The 22,906-nt window shown below is 38.1% G+C and overlaps 1 protein-coding gene across 3 annotated transcripts in view; it reads left to right on the top strand.

Annotated features, from left to right (window-relative positions):
• Positions 1-22,798, top strand: part of LOC123514841 (aspartate aminotransferase, mitochondrial-like) — a 27,997-nt gene extending 5,199 nt beyond the window's left edge. The window contains exons 2-8 of one of the 3 annotated variants that reach the window (XM_045273077.1): positions 7,483-7,639; positions 8,205-8,333; positions 10,034-10,117; positions 11,624-11,761; positions 21,069-21,212; positions 22,080-22,191; positions 22,620-22,798. In XM_045273077.1, coding sequence (XP_045129012.1) covers positions 7,483-7,639; positions 8,205-8,333; positions 10,034-10,117; positions 11,624-11,761; positions 21,069-21,212; positions 22,080-22,191; positions 22,620-22,780 — 925 coding nt within the window. In that variant the 3' untranslated portion in view covers positions 22,781-22,798. Of the gene's footprint in view, positions 1-7,482; positions 7,640-8,204; positions 8,334-10,033; positions 10,118-11,623; positions 11,762-12,125; positions 12,250-16,638; positions 16,776-21,068; positions 21,213-22,079; positions 22,192-22,619 lie in introns of those variants that run through there. The other 2 variants (XM_045273078.1, XM_045273079.1) reach the window with 2 other exon arrangements.
• The last annotated feature ends 108 nt before the right edge of the window (positions 22,799-22,906 follow it).

Raw genomic sequence — 22,906 nt, 5'->3', positions numbered from 1 at the left:
CAACTTTATCTCATGTTTCCTTTCCGACCGCTCTATTGCTGCTGTGGTAGACGGCTACTGTTCTTCTCCTAAACCTATTAATAGTGGTGTTCCTCAGGGTTCTGTCCTGTCACCCACTCTCTTTCTATTATTCATTAATGACCTTCTTAACCAAACTTCTTGCCCTATCCACTCCTACGCTGATGATACCACCCTACATCTTTCCACGTTCTTTCAGAGACGTCCAACCCTTCAGGAAATTAACAGATCACGCGGGACGCCACGGAACGCCTGACTTCCGATCTTTCTAAGATTTCCGATTGGGGCAGAGAAAATCTAGTAGTTTTCAATGCCTCAAAAACTCAATTCCTCCATCTATCAACTCGACACAACCTTCCAGACAACTATCCCCTCTTCTTCAATGACACTCAACTGTCTCCTCTTCCACAATGAATATCCTCGGTCTGTCCTTTGCTCATAATCTTAACTGGAAACTTCACATCTCATCTCTTGCTAAAACAGCTTCTATGAAATTAGGTGTTCTGAGGCGTCTCCAACAGTTTTTCTCGCCCCTCCAACTGCTTACTCTGTATAAGGGCCTTATCCGTCCCTGTATGGAGTACTCTTCGCATGTTTGGGGGTTCCAGTCACACAGCTTTGCTTGATAGGGTGGAATCGAAAGCTCTTCGTCTCATCAACTCCCCTCCTCTGACTAACTGTCTTCAGTCTCTTTCTCACCGCCGAAATGTTGCATCCCTTTCTATATTTTATCGCTATTTTCATGGTAACTGTTCTACTGATCTTGCTAACTGCATGCCTCTCCTCCTCCTGCGGCCACGCTGCACAAGGCTTTCTTCTTCCTCTCATCCCTATTCTGTCCAACTCTGTAATGCAAGAGTTAACCAGTACGCTCAATCATTCATCCCTTTCACTGGTAAACTCTGGAACTCCCTCCTTGCATCTGTATTTCCAAATTCCTACAACTTGTCTTCTTTTAAGAGGGAGGTATCGAGGCATTTGCTCCCCTAATTCTGGCTGACGGTTTTGGCACTTTTTGTACTCTTTGGAGAGCCAGCGCTCAAGTGGGCTTTTTTCCAACTTTCTTTTTTTTTGCCCTTGGCTGGCCCTCTTCCCTACGTAAAAAAAAAAAAAAAAAAAAAAATCATTTACTTGATAGAAAATATTTTAGGGCCCTGTTCCCAACTCTTCATTTTTATTTATTTACTATTTAATACTATTTTTTTCTTTATCTCCTTTTAGGTGCCTTTTATGGCATGTAGAGGATGTATACACAAGTTCTTAATCATAATGCCTCAAAGACTGTATTGGAACAACAAATCTAAAGGTCATAACAAGGAAGCTCCCCTTGTGTCAGCATTGTACTGAATCAAGTGTTCTAACAGAAACCTACTTTTTCTGAAAAACAAAAGTTTCCTAAATAAACATGTGGTTTTGTAGAATTTCTGTAGAATCAGATATTGATAGACCAACAGCACTGCAGCTAGTGCATGTTAGCCTTATTTATTTTATTTATTTTTTATTATTTTTTTTTTTTAAATATACTTTTCTTTAATTTTTAATTCCATCTACTGGTGCCATGGAAGGAAACACTCCTGTGAAATCTGACAAAACTAAATTGGTATTCTGTACCTTAATGACTTGTGCTGACAGCAGTGCTTCCAATCCTTAATTGCTCCACTAGTACTGAGTTGTTTCACATACATAGCTTTCAGGCAGTTAATAGAGCACAGATGGTGCATATGAAGGCAGAATATAGTGTTGCACAATGCATCTGTAATATGTTCAGCTTAGAATACCAGAAATTAAGTTCTGATCAAGTCAGGATATTAGGCCTGGTATGTTTTTCACATGATGACTAATGAAATACAGTTTCAATCTTAACATATTCCTGAAGTTTAAAAACATTTCATCCATGCGTTGATTTGTGCCTATAGACATTGATATAGGGTTGACTGCTGTAAAACATCTTATTCAGTCCTTAATGATAATTTGCAATACACCTAACCTTCCGTTATCGCATGAAATTGGTGCCTAAAAATCAGCGCGATGGCGAAAACGCGATAACGGAAGTGAAAAATCAGCGCGATGGCGAAAACGCGATAACGGAAGTGAAGAATAAATAGGAAATAAATAAATTGGTGCCTCAACCCAGAAATTTTCCTAAAGAATTTTCTTGTTACCCAAAATTTACTATGATTAATTCTGGTGTAGCCTATTAACATTTGACAATCTGAAATTAATGGCATGGTTAATAATATATGGTAATATAGATTTTAATTTACCTTTATATTGATGAGTAAGGTGCACAGGTCGATGGGGGGGGAGGGCAGAGTTTCGAGGCTTGTGGACAGCCATGACGATCAATGATGTCAGACAAGAACTCCTTGAATTCCAGATCATCATCGTCATCATTATCATCATCACAAGGACAAGGGTTAGTATTTTAATCACCGATAGACCAGGCTGTAGGTTTATCTGCGAGGCGGGCTGTGTGGCAGGCTATGGGTGACTGGTGAGGAAATTTGTAATTTTGCATTGGCGTTTGTTGTTCATATAGATCCGGTACTTTTCCTCATAGCTGGCAATTGCTTGACTGATGTTAATACAATGCACATAATTATTTACTGATGAGTCCTGCTCGAGTAGGTGACGAAGAAGTATCCCTGTCTGTATTAATTTCTTTGTGTCACCCATGCTCAGCCCTACCTCTTCTGGTGTCGTTTCCTGCTGGTTCTCGTCAATTTCACCATCATTCATAATGTCCTCTTTTAATATTTCCTGGGCAGTTATTTCTGGTGGGTGCAGCATTTCTTGAATATCACCACTAGTAATATCAGCGAAACCAACCTCGGGGATGTGACGAGCCTTGTCCACAGCTCCCTCCAGCTCTGCCTCTACCATCTGGGGAACACCTGGCACTTGTACCTGCCTACAGTCTGGTAGACCCTGTATGGTGGATGGTAGCTGGGGTGACATCATTCCAGCATTCCAGTGCCAGGTCCACAGCTTGTTTGATATTGTAGGACTTCCAATAGTGTAAAACTTTTGTCTCTGCTTCATTATCACCAACGATCTCCTCCCCCTCATCCTCTTCCTCATCGTTGATAATGCAGTCTATTAGGTGAGCGTCATGTTTTGCCTGACACATGAGCCGAAATTGACATCTTGAGTAAGCAGCCTTCACAACAGGAATTATTTCCTGATCTAGAGGTTGAATGAGGGACGTGGTGTTAGGCGGCAAGAATTCTACCCTTACATTAGGATCAAGGTCACTCATTACTGGAGAATGGCCTGGTGCATTGTCTAATATTAAGAGAATATTAAACCTGATATTATTCCTTTCATAGAATTTCTTGACCTCAGGAATGAAACATTCTTTGAGCCAGTCCAGGGAAAGTTGGGCTGAAACATACCCTTTTTTGGAGCTAAGCCAGTGTACATTTAAATTTCTCATGTCTTTATCCTTGTACAGTACCCTCCCGAGTTTAGCGCTTGCTTTCTTCTTAAGATATAGCGCCAAACTCGAGGATCGCTAAACTCGGGGTATTGAAAACAATGTAAAAACGCTTATTCATTCTGGCCCGGGACGAAGCTGATTTTTTTTCCTCCCCACTTTACTCCCTTATTTCAAAATACCGATAAATTGGTGGGTGTATTCAGTTTCAGTGAAGAATGCTTTTGTTAAGACGAAAAAAACCGGGATACACACTTTATTGAAAAGAACAAAAAGAGAAAAGAAATAATAAGAACTCTAACAGCACATAATCTCACTCTGGGGCATGGTCCGCTAGCGCAAAGCCTTCAAATTTGTTTCATCGGCGTTGAATATTTGACGGAGATCGTAACCGCCGTCCTCAGTCATCTGTTTCAAGACACCAATGAAACTTTCCACCTCTTCTGTAGATGCGTCTGCTGCTTCACCCAGACATCGTGCCCTCTTGAACGAGTGTCTTTTTTTTAACCTTGAGAACCAGCCATTACTAGCAGAGAAAGGTGGAGGATTGTCAATGTTTAACTTACGTGCCACTGCAGCATATATTTCTCTTGCCTTCTGTCTTACCTTACCAGAAGATATGCACACATTTCGGTCATTTTTGTCAACAATATATTTCTTCAAATAGTGTTCTGTTGTTACCATCAACTTGCTTGTAGGATGCGTGATGTGAGCAACTTGAATCACAGAGCTCCCTCGGCGTCTTTCAGGAAACGTTTTATTTCCTCACGTTTCGCTCTTATTCCTCTAACAGTAGACTCACTAATGTTGAACAAGTTTCCAACGGCAACAGGTCCCATTCCAGCATCAAGCTTATCCAACACTTCGTCTTTTTCCTTCATGTTTAACAGTCTTTTCTTCTTACCCTGCCTCTCTGGCCTGCTTCCTTTTGCTGAAGTAGGTTTCTTCGAGCCACATGCTGCAGTGCCTCCTTTATTTCCTGACATCACAATTAATTAGCTTGCATATAAGAACTATCAAGATGCTGGTGGAAGAGGGGGCTAAGGACGCGTGCACACGTGGTCAGCTCAGTCAGCCAACTGCAGGAGTCTTGGGGCAGCATACGTGATGCCGCCCGGAAATAAACGCGACCGATACTTGTCAAAGCAGCGCGAAACTCGGGGCGATACAGTGCCAAACTCGGGATGGTAAGAATTTAGGACTAAGCGCCAAACTCGAGGATCGCGAGACTCGGATAGCGGTAAACTCGGGAGGGTACTGTATGTTCGTGGCCGCTTGGCACGATGAACAATGGTTGGCTTCATTCAACAGGAACCAGATGCATTAGTGGCTAAGAGAAGTGTGAAACATTCCTTGATTGCCTTCCTGCCTCGCAACTTTGCTGACTTAGTTGTTATGAGTGAACGTCGGGGCATTGTCTTCCAGAAAAAATTTGTTTCGTCTATGTTAAAGATCTGATCAGGTGTGTAATTCCCCTCATGGATCATTTTTTAAATTTTACTGGATATTTATGAGCCATTTTATAATCACCACTAGCTGCTTCACCAGAAATCAATTGACTTTTCATCTTATGTCCTTAGGTAAAACGCTCAAACCATCCCTTTGAAGCCTCCTCCCCCATCGTAACATTCGTCGGTGTGTGGTTGGGATGTGGGTAGTACTACTACTACTTCTACTTCTACTTCTACTTCTGCTTCTACTTCTACTTTTACTACTACTACTACTACTACTATTACGGGTGCGCGATAACGACTTTCCAGACGTGCTAAAACTGAATTTTGCAGATTTTCATAAGTGTGCGATAACACCTAAACGCGATAACGGAGGGTTAGGTGTACTTATCAGAGTTAGCAGTTCATATCTGTATGTTATGCATTCTGATGTGCTGTGCTTCATCTTGGCACCAGCTGGCTAAAGGAAAAATGTACCTCAACAGTAGATGAAAAAGCTACACCATTTTTATTCATGTAGAATATTGAAAGAATAGACAATATTGACAAAATGTTTTGTATGTCTATGAAATGCACCTAGAAATATGAGTTCTGTGCTAACCTTGCATTACCTAAGGAAGGGGAGTAGTTTGAAAATGAGTAAATTGATAAGAATAATGGAGAGGATTCTTAGAATTTTCTAAATTTCAAAGACTAATATTTTGTGCTATGCACAGTCCCTTGCATTTTTTTGTTTATTTCACTAATTTTAAAGATTAGTTGGTATAATTTCTGAGAAGAGGGAGTAAAACAATGAGGATCAAGTTCTAATATTTTTTGTTTATTGATAAACATCATGTATTCCCCAGATGTAGCGTGCCATTCTTAACTCGACTCAGATTAAGTGCCTCATGTTTATTACCCATGTACCCATGTTGTAACGGAGTGAAGTGGATCTGAGGATGAAGGAAGAATAGCTATGAGGACATTGATAAAGCTGAGACCTGCTCCTCTCTCATGAATTACCTGGAGACATGAATACCATTTGTATGCATAAATACAGCCCATTCATTCGTTGCATACAACTGGAGCCTGAGCCACTTTTGTAACCTGGTCACTATTGAAGAGTGGGTCTTGCAACCAATCTTGTCATTGAATCACTGTCCAATTAGTGATGAGGTTACAAAGTGGCTTAGGCTTCAAGTTCAAGTCAGGAATGCATGGACCATAGCAACCCATGTATATTTCATACTTGAGCCTCATCGTATTCTACCTCTTGTGGAGAAACTTCCAAATCTCTCATGTCATATTTTATTAGAAAAGAAGGATTGTAATGCAGGAGACTGTGAAGTGAAACTTTGAGTTCATTTTGTCAATAGCTGATTCCAGTATGTGCCACCTGTCTTCCATATTGTATGTAAATACTATATTGTTTATACATATTATTACTAATGTGTCTATTAATCTGATGCTTATTGATATGAACTCACTCTCAAAGAATGATCATGACCTTTACCTTATATGCTCTAATCCTCAGTTTATTCTTCTCCCATTCCTCATACATACATTGTCCTCAATTCATTAAGATCTCCCATTTGCACTCACTGGGCCTATTTATACTTACATTCACTATTTTAGTTATATCCCTTTTAACTTTGGTCAAGAAAATAAATAGAAAAATGAATAAAGAACTCATGAAAATATGTACATTGAAGGTATACAATAATAAATGTTATTGGTCTTTAATTTCAAAGTTGTATTATTAAGGTTGCAAGTGGGTGAATTGTCCCGTACTGTCAGACTGGACTTGACTGGTTCGTTTATACTAATCTCTCATTATAAATAGCTATTGGCTGGTGTAGTTGGCTAGGCTTAAATGAAGGTTTTAATAGTGTGTATGTGTGTATAAAAAGAAAAAAATTATATATACTATATATATATATATATATATATATATATATATATATATATATATATATATATATATATATATAATAATTTCATGGGGTTACACTTATGCATGGACAGACACAATTGAGAAGCTAATGAGGTATAAACTGGCTTTGGTAAGATAAGATTACTAAAGATTAATTTGTTTAAGAACTAATAGATAAGCTTTCAAAATGCATATGGATTGGTGTGTTTTGACTGTGACATTGCCACTGTTAAAATACTAATCCACAGAATTGTAAGATAATCCTCCAGAAGCTTTAAAAAAAAAAAAAAAAAAAAAATCAGTACATTGTCCTTGTGCATTTATGTGGTGGTGCTGCCACCAGCCTTTATTTCATAAAAGAAATTATCATGGTAACACATAGGTTTAAATTCCTTCAAAACCTATTTAATTATTATTATTGTTGTTATTATTATTTTTATTATTATTGTTTTTTATATGAATATAATCAAGATCTATGATTTATGTATGTAATTGCAGATCTTGATTTAGGTTACAAGCTTCAGTATCAGTGTTGTTGCAATGACTTTAGGATTCAACCTCTTACTTGAAAGTACTGTAACAATGACTTCAGGAGGATTAACTCTACTTGCAAGATCTCTTTATGGTTATTACATGACATTAATAATGGTAATTGCATGCAGCTCATGGTGGTCTGGGGTGGAGATGGGGCCCCCGGACGCCATCCTGGGTGTGACTGAGGCCTTCAAGCGGGACACTAACCCAAAAAAGATAAATCTTGGAGTGGGTGCCTATCGAGATGATAATGGCAAGCCATTTGTTTTGCCTTCGGTCAGGAAGGTCAGTTTATTTATGTAAGAGATTTCAGTCATTGATGCTGGTTTATGTAACTAACATAGGTCTGCTGAATTTTATTGATTTTTTATTTAAGAATTCTTGGAAATCTGACAAGTCCATGAGGTAGTTAATATAGTAGTACAACAGAAGAATTTCTAATGCATATAGAATTGTTTTCCGATTAGAAAAGATTGCAACCTTATTCCATTCTTTTTGTTGTAATAAGACAGTCAGACTTTCATGAGATCATTAGTTGTGAAGGTGATGTTTTTACCCAACAGTCAGTTGTAATTAAGCAAGATAAAGCATTCTTTAAAGACACCCTAACTTGAATATAATAATTCTGACAAATGAAAGTGTTCAGGTGAAGTCTTCCAAAACTCTTGAGAGGAATGACATGCATTGTCATGGAGATGGAGCAAGTATTGTTCCAAGCTTAATGGATAATAATTCATTGTTTTCCCACTTCCACACATTTGATTTGTAAAGGAGTGTAGTGCTTTGTGTAGTATAGCTTTCTTATACTCGAAAAATTTAGCTATTAATGAATTTTTCTTATATATTTCAGGCTGAAGAACTTATTGTGAGTCAAAAGTTGGACAAAGAATACTTGCCCATATCAGGCAATGCTGAATTTTGCAACGAAGCAATCAAGTTGGCACTTGGTGACAACAATCCAGTACTTGCTGATGGACTGGTATGTATAATTGTTTTGCATACTTTTATTTGAAGTTAATTATTAATTAGTCACATTGTAGGATGTTGGTTTCAGTTGAGATATATTTCTCTTAAACCATGTTAGTCTTTTCCTCTATTTCCTTCCCCCCAATTATAATCTGAGAGTTGCTGTGTGTATCTTGTTCATTCTGAGTGAAGGCTGGCTGATTTTATATATGCAGGATTTCTCATAACTATCAGGATCACATAGCAGTATTATTTTGTAAATGTTGTCTTGTGGTGTAGGGTGAGTTAGGGAGAGATCATACATGAGGACGTAATGTAAAAACGCTCCCGTGAGCTTACTTATGAAAATAGCGAAGTTAGTGACTAATCAGCCGAGAAAGAAAACGGAGGCACACAGCTGACACCCGCCATTGATGCTCCACGCCGCGCGCTGTCATGACCAGGTCGTTTTCTTGTTTTGTGCATGTCTGATGTAATATTTTGCCACTAATTTATGGCTTATAGTGCTCATGAATATCCCAGGAGTGAGATGGTAAGGTATTCGATACCAAGATATGCCTGTATGTGATGATATGACAAAGATTAAATGGAAGTGCTCCCGTAAGGAATAGCGTGGTGTTCATTTACATTTTAATGGCATGTTGTGGACTTATCGTACAGCTTGGATTTTAAATGTACGGAACATCCTCACGTAAACTGAGTGACTCTTTCATCTTCCCTAACATTGAAGATGAAGGAGATATTGAGCTTAAACAGGTGAAGGGGATTTTGTTTGCTCCATTGCCAGCACCTACCCCTAGATTGAAGCGATTCATCAGATTCCAGCACTCTGGCATCCTACAATGTTAAGGAGGCCTGCCTTCATGGCTTTGTAGGGTAGACCAGCCCTATATGGTACTTTTGTACTGCAGAAAAACATGTCAGTGGAATGAAAGATTGTTTAATTTTATTTTGATGATCCTCAGTGATTGAAAAAAATCTTCAATTTACTGAATATCAACATTTATTACTTTGTCATCCTATAAGGATTAGAATGATTTCTTTTATTATGTTTAAGCAGTGTGATGTGATTCAAACAATTTGATACTGGATATTTTTGTACTTTTTTTGTACAATATAGTTTGATGAATAACCTTTCACTTTGTGTTTCAACATGCAGTGTTTTGTAGGTACATATCGATGTTGCCAATCACTTTGAAATCATCATTAGAGCCCATGCATGGGAATGGGAGGGCAAACTGGTAATATATTTAATTGTTTATATATATAAAAAAAAATTCTGAGGGACCTACATGCCTGTACAGGTGTGGACGATCTGTACACTTTTTTTTTTTTTTTTTTTTTTTTTTTTCTTGCTTTATTTTCACCCATTAATGTTGTGATGCCAAAACTGTGCCATACACACAACATAGCCAAATGACTATATTTTATATTAATAACTTCAACCTTACGTAATTCACTGAAGTATTTTTTTTTTTTATGATTATTTAAAAAAAAATTGTACGATCCGTCCCCAACTCACCCTACTTGTGAATCATATACACATCATACTGCTCTGTCTGAGTAGCTGTTAATTGTTCACCATATTACAAGGAATCTTGTATATTTCTAATAGAGATTTCCAGTGCTGTATCATATACTAGGTGTCTGACCTACAATGAGATGTAATTATATATACTGTATATATAATACATTAATATGATTACTTTTCAGAATGTGACAGTTCAGGGAATTTCTGGAACTGGTGCCCTCAGGATTGGGTCTGCCTTTCTGTCAAAGTTCTTCCCAGGTCCAAAGGTAAATGTAGATGTTATATGTAGGAGATAGAAGTTTCTTTTTTATATGAATCTGTCATTCATTGAAGAGTTTCCTTTTTATATGAATGTCATTCATTAATATGAATAGTTTAAATAAGAAATTATTGGCCATGCGTGATCTATGTCAAATATCAATTCATTACATAAGTGAGTTGTCAATACTGATTACGAGTATCATATCCTGAATTTGAAAGCCTGCTCTTAATTTCATAAATACTTTGCTTTTTCCAAGATACCATTAAAACAAAATCATCACCCTAATTTCCTCAGCTTTCTAGTCTTGAAATTTCTTTAATATTTGATTTTTATACATATATCATATTTACTGGGAAGGAGGTTGGCCAAGGCACACATGCAAACAAGAGTTTCATTGCTTTTCATCACCAGTGTTTCTTCTCCAAATTACTAAAAAATATTTTTATAATGTACCGTATTTTATGGCTTACAAGACGCACTTTTTTTCCCTAAAAAGTACCCTGAAAAATACTAGTGTGTCTTCCAAGACAAATGTTGTATTGTAAGGCAACACCCAGCCTCAAGTGAGCTTGGACACTTGATTGATAACGACCTGGATTTGTATGTTGAGTCATTACATTATGATGTTGGCTTAAGTACTATTTAATTCAGCCTTTTATATGATGTAAACTCAGTACTTAGCTGTTACAAGTATTTCCAATACCGTAATCTTTCTTGGAGCCTACTCGGCATGTGGAGAAAACGGGCTGCTCCCTCATCTCATAGCAACATAAACATACATACACACCAACTCACACATATGCCAGGTGCCTTTATACCTTTATTGATAGAACATCCAAATGGCTTACTCATTCAAGCAAGAATCAAAACTTTACTTGTGAATTATATTCACATTGATAAAGCCTGTGAAGCACAATTGCAAAATAAAATAAATACGAACTGAAGCACTGATGCGTTCAATTTCGGTGATTGGCAGATTCAGCTATTTTGATAACCTTGCCAAAGTTATTCAACCTCCCAAATTTCCGAAACTGGAATTTCCAAATGACAAACCTCCAAAATAGAGGACAAGTGATTATGTAATGTAAACAATACATCCAAAACGTGCTGTCGCCCGCCACTAAAACAAGAAGAGATGGACTGTTTCACTGTGTATATGTATTTACCTATGGTGTTTTTATTTACATTGTTATAAATTTTTGATGAGTGCTTCAGCAAATTTGTAATGAGTGGTGAAACAATGTGTCTTGCAGGCTCCTTGCTTCTTATGTTTTTGTGTTCAGTGGTCGGGTATATGGTGAATGTGTTCTTGTATGAGAATGACTTTTTTTTTCTTAGAAATTTCTTTCAAATATTAGGGTGCATCTTCCAAGATGCAGTGTCTTGCATCATAAATATGGTATTTGTAGTTAATATAATATACATCAAATAAAAGATGTAAAGGAAAACCTATGAAAGTTAATTAACAAGATTCTGTACGTTTAAATTATAAAGTTACTATATCTTTCAGAATGTGTGGTTACCAAGCCCAACATGGGGCAACCACGTACCCATCTTCAAGCACGTTAACATGGACGTTCAGCATTACAGATATTATGATCCCAAGACCTACGGTTTTGATTTTGCAGGAGCACTGGAAGATATATCGGTTAGTGACACTTTGTAAGATATTTTAAGTATTAAGATAGCACACATAACTAACCATTTCACCACAGGAACTGCTGGTTATGTTGGTAATATTAGAACTAGTTATAGATGAAGTTATCTCCCTAAATAACTACTGAAGTCTGTGAACCTCTTTAAAATTAGACCATCAAGTAGATAGCAATGACTGAAATCTTTATTTTTAATAGTCCTTACAGTGACAGTTATGACATGTGAAGTTTATCCTAGATGTGAAAATGTCAAATATGTGATACTTAGAGAGAGAGAGAGAGAGAGAGAGAGAGAGTATGCAGGTGCCCTACCAGGGCATCATCCCACCATCTAGAGCATTGAATTTACCTTTTTAGTCTGATGGACTGGAATTCTGCTGCAAGAAAAACCCTTCCATAGACTGGTCACCTGTCAAGTTTCTTAATTTTAAAGATGGAAGAAATGGATTAGCTATTGCAGGATTATCAAAGACAATATACAGTAAGTCCTCCTTATACGATACTTTGTTACCTGGTAATTCACAGTTACGGTGTTTCTTAATTACTACCCTCAATTCTATTTACGGTAAGAAAAATTCACAGATACGGTATCCGCTCCTGTTTTGTTTATACCATACTGTAGTGCCACCACGCTGCATGGCCACCACAACAATCAGTTTCTTCCCACGTTTCCTACTGAACACACGTGAAATCCTTATGACGTGTTTTTTGTGGATATTATTATCATGACGCACAGTGACACACCCATAATGGCCACAAAACATTCTGCAGACACTGCTGGAGTTGAAAAGGCAAAGCAAAAGAGTAGTCTGACATTGGAGGTAAAGTTATATATTTTGAAGAGGAAAGAGCAGGGAGAAGATACGTCTGCCATAAGTTGAAACTTGGGCCTAGCCTAGTCGACAGTCTGGACATGTTAAAGAATCGTGAGGCTATAAAAAAAGCTGGGGAGAATGCAACGGATCTGCAGAGCAAATTGCTAACAAAACACTGTGAGCCAATAATGGATAAGATGGAAAGGTTGCTCAAAATTTGGATTGATGACCAGAATCGTCAAAATATGGGTCTGTCTTTGAATTTAACCTGTCAGAAAGTGTTGTCCATTATTGAAGGACTGAAGGTAGAAATGGGAGTGGAAGACTTTGAATTTAAAGCAAGCAGAGGGTGGTTTGATAAATTCAGGCGACGTTCAACTCTCCATAATACTAGTTCTGACAAAGAGGCTGCAGACAAATTCAAGCCAGAATTAGAAAAGTGCATTGAAGAGAAAGGGTACAGCAAGAAGCAAGTTATAAATTATGATGAAACAGGACTTCATGACATGGTAAATCTGTGCCATAGGGCTGGCTTCGATGAATAATGTTCAAGATCTTTTGGAAAGCAATGCTGAACCTCTCTCAAACGATGAACTTGTAGAGCTAGACAAGGCATTACAGGAGGCAGAAAAAGAGGGAGACGAGGAAGAAGAACCTTTGCGTGGCCTGGACATCAAAACTTACAGAATGTCTCGGGGGTATCGAAAAAGCCCTGGAAACCCTGAAGGAACGTGACCCAAATCATGCCAGGAGTAGCAAAGTGGCTCATGACAGAGAAAAGTATAAAGATTTATCAAGAAATCTATGACGAAAAAAAATAAACGCCAAACAGTCCTCCATCTACTCGTTCTTAAAGCCAGTGAGACATGCTGTCCCTGTCACACCTGCCAACCCTGCTACAGCTGGCCCTTCCACATCTGTTACCGATGGTTCTACAGCTGGCCCTTCCTCCATATCCTCTTTCTTCAAACCAGTTAAACGTGCCAACAGTGCAGACGACGACATGTTTGAGGGTTTTGAGCCTCCCGCCTCACCCTCATCCTTGTCTGCCTACTCAGCGAAAGATGAGTAAGGGCTGAAATTCCTACTGTCCCTTAGCCTCAGGAGGGACATCATCTAATAGAATACATGGCAAGTGGAAGGTAAATAAAAACATTTTATTTATTGTTTTTGCGCAGTACTTTACATTTTTCATATGACTATTTTCATGTATTTTCATGTCTGTAGGGGTGGATGACTTTCAACGTGCTGGAACACATCCCCTATTATTACATGTTATAATGGGTTCAGTATATGGTAATTTCAATTTGCAGTAAGGTTTTCAAGAAAGCATATGTACCATATAATGAGGACTTATTGTACTCGTACCGACACTGTTACTGGAGTTGTAGCTTTGCTACGAGTTCATTGGAGTTATAGTAGGGAAGATATTAGATATAGATCTTTGGTGTGTTTCAAAACTATCTTCTTACAACCTCAACAAGGTTTCCACATTATATATGTGAATGTTAAGGTTTGTTATGTTTTGTAGTTTAAACAGTCATTAGATATCAGCTTTTTGCAAGTACAGGCAACCCCCGTTTAACGAAGGTTCACTCAACGAAATTTCGCTACAACGAAGGTTTCATTTTACTACCATCTGCTCATTTAACGAATCCCAAACTCGCTTTAATGGAGTTTTATCCAGGTAATTTTTTCCAAGTTTGAAAGCCCCGCCGTAACACGCAAGCTGACAGGCTTTTGAATACACCAGGAGCTGCTGATACTAATAAGGCCTGCCTCAGGAGAAATCCTGGGACACCTGTAGAATCAAGATCAAGATCAAGATCAAGCCTCTTGTGGACAACACACGCACCACTCGCTCCCCTTTTCAAAACATAACAGCGTCATCTTCCCTCGCTCAACTTACCACCAAAACGCCCTGCAATGTGGCCTAGCGTTCCTAAGAAGACCAGGAAGTCTCTTACTCTCGAAGTGAAGCTGGATATTATTCACAGACACGAGAGAGGTGAGAAAACTATAGCATTGCTCGCCACCATCTTGACTCCATTTACTGTCTACTATTTTCAAGTTAGCAAACTATGTTAAGAAGGCTGGTGAGATTATATCTTCCTTGCAAGATAAAAGAACCACCTGAACTCGTGACTCTACAATGGATAAAATGAAAAGCCTTGTGGAAATATGGTACATAAGTTATGTATGTGGTACCATGATGCGCCCTTTGTTTACATTCCACAGGTTGCTGGTTAGTGTCTTTCCTCTTTCACTCTCCCTCCCTTCATAAATTTAAGATAATCAACATTATAAAGTTACGTACATACATACATTACATGTACATTATAATGACTTAAATTAAACTGCCTAAATGTTTAACTTCATAATTATTACTTTCATTAAACCTTTCACTGTACTATGATACACTCTCGCTTTGTTTACTCTCAATGGAAGTTCAAGTCAGGGGTTAAACTTGTTATAATTGGTTCGCTTAACGAAGTGTTTTTTTAGCAACGTAAAGTGGGGGTTGCCTCTATAGTTATGATATGCTTTCATAGCCGTTTTTCTTATAGTCCGTACCTTTATGGTTTCCATAATTACCATCTCCTTTGGATTAGATCTTTGTTAATGATAATTTCACTTCACGATAGTTTTAATGCATTTGAGGTAGCCAATGGGGTACCTGCAGCTCATGGCTCACGTCAGTTTACAGCCATTTCTCGCTCAGTCCACAACTCCCATCCCGTTTACTGCCATAGTAAAATTTTCTTTCCCTTTTTTTCCTTGTCAATGTTGTGAGTGTTTATGTTGTTGCTGGGATGGCCTTTTTTTTTTTTTTTTTTTTTCCAGTATGTTTTTTTATAATTTGCTCTCAACAGACTGAAGAACTTTTGTTTACTACTTGTTGCCTCATGAGCACTGTTGTTCTCTTTTTATTACCTTTGACTTTATAAGTTGTAACTTCGGTCCAAGGACAATTTCTGCTGTTGGTCTAATTTTTTACACTGATGGCCAAAGCCTGTAATGGTTGTTTGCTGCTTATTACAGTATGGTCCAAGGACTGTAGCCTGTTTGTTTCGGATTGTCACTGTTAGCAGTCACCTAGTCCATTTCACCTCGGTCGACATTGAGTGGTCACAGGCTTCTCCACAGAGTCCTCTGGTGCTGTTTATTGACTGGTGTCTTCTTCCTGGCTTCTCCAAGGAGTTGCTTGGTACCTGGTATCAACTATGAATAGCTTTTTCAAGGAGTAGCATAGTACCTTTCATCAATTATAAATAGCTTCTCTCAAGGAGTCGCTTGGTACCTGTTATCAAGTATAAATAGCTTCTCCAAGGGCTTGCTTGGTACCTGTTATCAACTTTCAGTAACTTCTCCAAAGAGTATAACACAGTACCTGTTATCAACTATAGCATCTCCAACAAGTAGTTCAGTACCTGTTGTCAAGGAGTAGCTTGATTCCTGGTACCAACTATGAATAAATTACTTCTCCAATGAGTAGCTCGATACATGTTGCCTACTAAGTTTACTTCCTCCAAGCAGTACATGTTTATCTTTTCTGAATTAATTGCTTCTCCAAGGAGTAGCTTGGTACATGTTATTATTAGATTTGAGTTTGTTTAACAGTTACTCTAAGGAGTGCCTTGATAAGTTTTCAGTTTGTTTTGTCAAATATATGTGAACGACCTGATGACGATTACACAGTTTTGGCCATGGCTGATTCTTGCAAGTCCGCTGATCTGCCACACTGACTTTTTTCCTCATTTTTGGATAGGAAAAGACCCAGGCATGACAGTGATGAGTCCAAGAAAAGGAAGGGTAACAAGGACAGTGGTAGTAATCAACACGTTTTGTCACCTATTCCTTTAGCTGGACTGAGTCTTCAGTACTGCACTGACGCAAACATTACCTCGGCTGTTCCTACACCAAATGGTCAGCTGAGCCACTTCATTGTCCTGTTTAGTGGTATTATTAAAAGGTGGACAGTACTGTTGTGGCTAGTACCCCTCAGAGGAACTTCTCCGGTTTTAATGCTGTCCCTGGACCTTTCCTTTTCGTAGGAAGAAGAGAAGTTGTTGGTATGCCCGACACCTTGAATGTTTTTGGAACATATAGCACTACACCTCCTTTCCATCAGGAGGACACAGTAGAAGATATTACAGACTTCTTTAAGGTGCTTTAGAAACTCTCAATAATCACATTTTAATCAATGATTATTATCAAGTAAAATTTTATCATGATTTGATTATGATTATAACCAAAGTAAATTTTTAATATTACACAAATTTTGATTATGATTTCATTATGATTGTAATCACAGCTGTAGATTATGAATTTTTATTAGTAATTATAATCATGCCCATTTCTGGTGCTTACCCCTCTTGTTTTCCTGGTATTATGCCATAATTTTTATATACTAGATGTGGATCACTTTGCCTCACACATTAATGATCAGGTAGCTACCTACACATCTTGGAAACCAACCCTCAGTGACTTACATATATGCCTGACTCTGTGTCATTGGCAGTGTTAAAAAAAAAAGCAGATGGGCAACACTTATGGCAATCCTCCCACTCTGGCCAACCCAGGCATGGTTTCCACAAGCCCTTAAGTTACTGACAGACAGGTTTTTATGTGCATGTACTACAATATGCAGTTAATTGGACAGGATTCTAGATAATATGGTTTCATCGACCAGGTTCTTTGTAACAACTGAAATTCCTGTTAAGTTAATGTGGTACATTGCATTGCTAGACTAGGGATATTATGAGAGATGCTCTCAAAATTTTCACCTCTTTCTACCAAATCTGCATCATCCAGCAAGGCTTCCCTGGCTGTTCCTGTTATCACGATCATGGCCTCTGGGTTTAGTGATGTTCAATGGGATTATTATGGTTACTGTTTTGACTTTACATGACTTTTTCATTTATGTAAAAATAAATCATTCTTGTTATTTGTGAAATTGGAATTTTCGTGCCACACTACTATTGCAGACCTATGGAGGAACTTGTTAGGTTTGAGGAATCACTCTAAAGTTTTCATTGGCTGCCTCGGATGCAGTTAAACTATCGTGAAGTGAAATTGTAAGATCAATCGAATACTTACTAGTACCGAGGTTGATCGTAATTTCACAAACATTTAACCGTCACTGAGGTAGTAAATACCCTTCCTTCCCTACCCTTTGCTTGTTCTCTTTTCAAGTGACCTTTATGTTCTATAGTTTTCTATACAGTAGATATCTGCTCCCTCAAACCTCTCTTAAGGACCAACATGAGCCGTGAGCTGCAGGCATCTCATTTCCTACCTCAGTGACACATTTAAACATTCATGAAATTACAATCAACCTTCGTACTGGTGTTACGTTCACCGGTTAAATGGGTAAGATTGGCATCGGGGAGCCGGTGAACAATAACAATAAAAAAAAAAAACACTGCAGGTTCAACTGGTGAGGAAATGCAAAGGGGGGCAGAAAAGAAGCTATTTAATAACCCAATAACAATGAAACTGACATACACATAGAGATATAACATGAAACACAAGAAAATGACATACACATATACATATAACACATAAATAAATATAAAGAACCCAACTTAATACCTAGCAATAATACACAAAGACGACAAGTATGACAAGCTTGCACGAGTTTCCAGCTTGGCGAGTATATATCATACAGGTGGGCTTTTTTAACATCCGATGCGAAGAGGTTAAGATGGATTGGGCAGTACCTGTATCACACAGAACCTTGACATTTATTGCCTTGTCTTTACCATCAGTCAGGGACACTTTACCTTGATACGTGCACGAGTCATAAAGTTCCAGAGGAGAGTCGACACGGTTAGCTAGGGCCACTGGTTTCTTGTTCTCAAATGTGTTAGGTTTAGGGGCCACAAAAGAAGGTTGACGTTGAGAGGCCTTGCAATTTAGGTGTCTACATTTCTGGATCGTGTGACCTGGTTTCTTACATTATGTACACCAGGGGGAATTATATGCATTTGGCGAGAATCCGGTCGGCTTACCACCCGCGCCCTCAAAACGTTCCCCAAAGGAGGACCTAACATTAGATGGTGAACCACGACCTCTACTACCTAGGGATCCCATCAACAAAGCAAAGGCATCAGCCACTTTAGCGGCAGACATAAGATCACTCTCCCCGTTCTTCCACATGCCTCAGAATATTAAAGGGTAACTTGTTCTTCCATTCTTCCAGGACCATTAGATTGAGCAACTCCGAAAAGGTGGTAATGTTAAGGGCGGCTAACCATTTCTTAAATTGTCTTAGTTTCTCACTAGCAAATTCAACATAGGTGTGAGAGTCTGGTTTCACATACTTTCGGAACTGTTGTCTGTATCCATCAGAAGTGATAGAGTAGGCGTCTAGAATGTTACCTTTGATCTCTTCATATTCTACCTCATCACTAAGGCCGTTGTATACCCTATAAGCTTTTCCTACTAGCTTAGGGACAAGGAGAGACACCCACTGATCCTTGGGCCATTTATTCCTATTAGCAATGCTCTCAAAAGCGCGAAATGACCCGTCAACATCAGATTCATCAAAAGGGGGAACTAGCGGAGCAGCTGTAGCAGGATTAAAGCTTGCTAACTTTTTCTTTATATCTATTTCTTCCCTCTAAACTTAGCGTCATTTCGTAGGGCTAACTCCTGAATTTCTAACTCTTTCTCCTGCCTTTTAAGTTGTAACTGAAATTCTCTCTCTTCTTTTTGCCTGTAGTTCTTTTTTTCTGCCTGTAGTTGCATTCTGCTTCTTTTTCTGCCTGTAGTTGCATTTCTTTGCTTCTTTTCTGCCTGTAGTTGCATTTGTTTTCATGCATCCGGTATTCTAGTTTAAGCTTCTCAATTTCCCACTGACTTATCCTACTCTTATCCTGTTCTTCCTGGGGACTGTGTATTATAGTCCTCGTAGAGGCTGACATGGGAGTTAACTCTTCTATGGCATTTCCTAGCAACTGACCTTCTTGCACTAGATGTTCAACAACTACATTCTTAATGACCTCTTTAGTCATCTGAGACGTGATGGGAACATCAAAATGTTTAGCGATGGCTTTCCATTGGTCCTTCTTTATATTAGCATCTTTAAGTTGTTCCAGAGAAGGGTCAGCACAAAAATCTTCAACGTTAAACTGAGCGGAAGCCATATTAAATAGATGTTAAACCACAACAAAAAAAATGATAAGCGAATTACTTAAGTGAGGAACTTGGCAGAGTGATAATAAAGGCAACCTTGGAAATTACCTAGATTATACTTAAGTAAACACTTATGAGTACAATCACTAATGAGGGGTAAACTAGAGAATTACGGCATTAAGAGGATCCGGATTACTCTAGTTACGAGACTTGAGAGTGAGGAGCGAATTGTACTGAGACTTGTTATTGATAAGGAGGCGGATTAGTCTGAGAGACTAGTTAAAATGGCCGATTCTAACTAGCGAGAAAAATGATCCGCGAAGTGAGGGATTGAGGGTTCGCATGAACATATGATGATCCCAACACTTGGATAACACTTATTACACACCTGCCTATGTGCAAAAATAGAGATAAGTGCTATCGGTGAACACGCCTTTCTACCTGGTTTCCTGCTCTACCACTGCTATGCGATACCAATGAAAGTCACGAAGCACGTTTAACCCAAAAGGAGCCACTTGATCGCACAAAGGTAAATTTAAACCACACGCAGAGTAAGTCACAGAAAAAAAACACATCAAAGTCACAACACCACAGAAACACAATAATGTAAAAAAAAAGTCACTGGAAAAATGGAACACTGAACATGGGTTATAATGGTCCTGTCACGGTCGCCAATTGTTACGTTCACCGGTTAAACTGGTAAGATTGGCATCGGGGAGCCGGTGAACAATAACAAAAAAAAAAAAACACTGCAGGTTCAACTGGTGAGGAAATGCAAAGGGGCACTTTAAAAGCTATTTTAATAACCCATAATAACACATGAAACATGACATGAAACACAGATATATAACATGAAACACAGGAAAATGACATACACATATACATATAACACATAAATAAATATAAAGAACCCAACTTAATACCTAACAATAATCCTAATCCTATATGGAGGCAATGTGGAAAAAACGGACGAGGGAAGTGATACTTATGCGGTGTCGCAGTGGTGAAGTGCTGGGTGATGGTTGATCCCACGGTAGACCCAAGAGGCGTTGTGTTCACTGGTTGAGGCCTGGACCTCGACTGACTTCCAGAAAGCCAGAGCTTGCTTAACACTTCGCTTGAGTCGAATGGGGCCGCGTGAATCCAACTTCGGGACAGTAGCGGGGCTTCATGAGACGGTGACGTGGAAGGGGAGGTGGAGAGGTGGCGAATGAGGTAGCGAGCGGAGGAGGTGATGGTAATGGAATATGTTACGGATGGGCCGTAACACTGGTAAGTACTCGATTAATCTCACAATTGTAAAATCTTGTAATTATATTATGTTACATTGATATAACTTCCACAGAAAATACCAGAGGGAAGCTTGATCATGCTTCATGCCTGTGCCCACAACCCAACTGGTGTGGACCCCAAGCCTGAACAGTGGGATGAAATGAGCAAGGTCATTAAAGATAAGAAACTCCTACCCTTCTTTGATATGGCTTATCAGGTGAGACTCGTTTCTCAATTTCTATTTATGTAATTTCTTCCCATGATTGCAGCCCTCATGTACTAGTATACCCCAGTCCTCCTTCATCCTTCAATTAGTCTATCAGTCTTTCTTTTACTTTTGTGTTCTTTACAGAGATATGTATCCTTATGATCAATATTACTTGTCTACTACATTACAAGAGCCTAGAGCAATCTCTACTACAACAATTTTTTTTTGCATTACATGTCATCCCCATATTTCAAGCTTAAACATCATACTATATGCCTCTGCACATATTAGTATAGAGTAAATTAAAACAGGTGCCAGTATGTATCCCTTAGATACATCTTTGTTAGTATATAACACATTATTATTAGTATATAACACATCATCATCTGCCCATGAGTAAATTAAAACAGGTGCCAATATATATCCCCTAGATACACCTTTTTTAGTATATAACACATTAGATTTGATATTGTTGATTACTTAATTAGTAAGTTAACAACCAAGAGATGATTGAACTGTTTACATTCATTTGTAATAATTTATCACAGAGGACATGTTATGTATTATTCAGTGAAGTGATAAAATCCACATACAGTATCCTCCAAAATTGGGCTTTGGCTTTGTCTTGTTAGTATCATATAATCAATGCAGTTCAACTGTGTTGAGGTTATCAGTCTTGTTAGTATCATATAATCAATGCAGTTCAACTGTGTTGAGGTTATCAGTATTATATATATATATATATATATATATATATATATATATATATATATATATATATATATATATATATATATATATATATATATATATATATATATATATATATATATATATATATATATATATATATATATATAATAAACTAATTTTCAGGGCTTTGCATCTGGAGATATTGCTAAAGATGCCTATGCTGTTAGGAAGTTCTTGGAAGATGGCCACAGAATCTGCTTGTCACAGTCTTTCTCCAAAAACATGGGATTATATGGTAAGTAATTTGATGAAATACTGATAATAGGTTCCTTTTGCTGTTACCTCCAATAACTGCAAACTTAGTATGTACTAAGATTCATTGTATTGTGTATGTAGAGAAAAGACCAAGACTTATTGCTTCATAAGTTCTAACGTCTGAATTGATTTAGGTCTCTTCCTACACTAACTTGAGTTGTGATTACCAGAAGGGATCAACAGAGGTTGAATATGTCACTTTGTTATTCTCTCAGTAATATTCAGAAGCTATCTTTACTTTGGAATTGTAAGTAGATAAAGTACTGTTCATTATTTAGAATGTTCATTTACAATAACTGTAAATCCTTTTGACATTTAAAAAATAAATAAATGCAAGAAACATACAGAATTTAATTACAAAGCAAGAATAATTAGGGTTATGCACTATTTAATTAACTTTTAATACAGGTGAGAGAGCTGGGGCATTCTCAATCATATGCCAGGACAAGGATGAGGCTGCACGTGTCATGTCTCAGGTTAAGATTCTCATCAGACCCTTGTACTCCAATCCCCCACTTCACGGTTCACGCATTGTCGCAACAATCCTCACTAATCCTGAGCTCCGGTAAGCCTGCGATGATAGACACTTCCAGTTAACAGTACAAAGAGATCTGCTGTGACTATGGATTCAAAACTTGCCATAGAACAGATAAAACCATAAAACATTAAGTGGTACCATCAGAACATCACTGGAT

Source organism: Portunus trituberculatus, chromosome 38 (genome assembly GCF_017591435.1).
Source record: "Portunus trituberculatus isolate SZX2019 chromosome 38, ASM1759143v1, whole genome shotgun sequence".
Taxonomy (NCBI): Eukaryota; Metazoa; Arthropoda; class Malacostraca; order Decapoda; family Portunidae; genus Portunus; species Portunus trituberculatus.
This window is presented reverse-complemented; position numbering and strand designations above follow the sequence as displayed.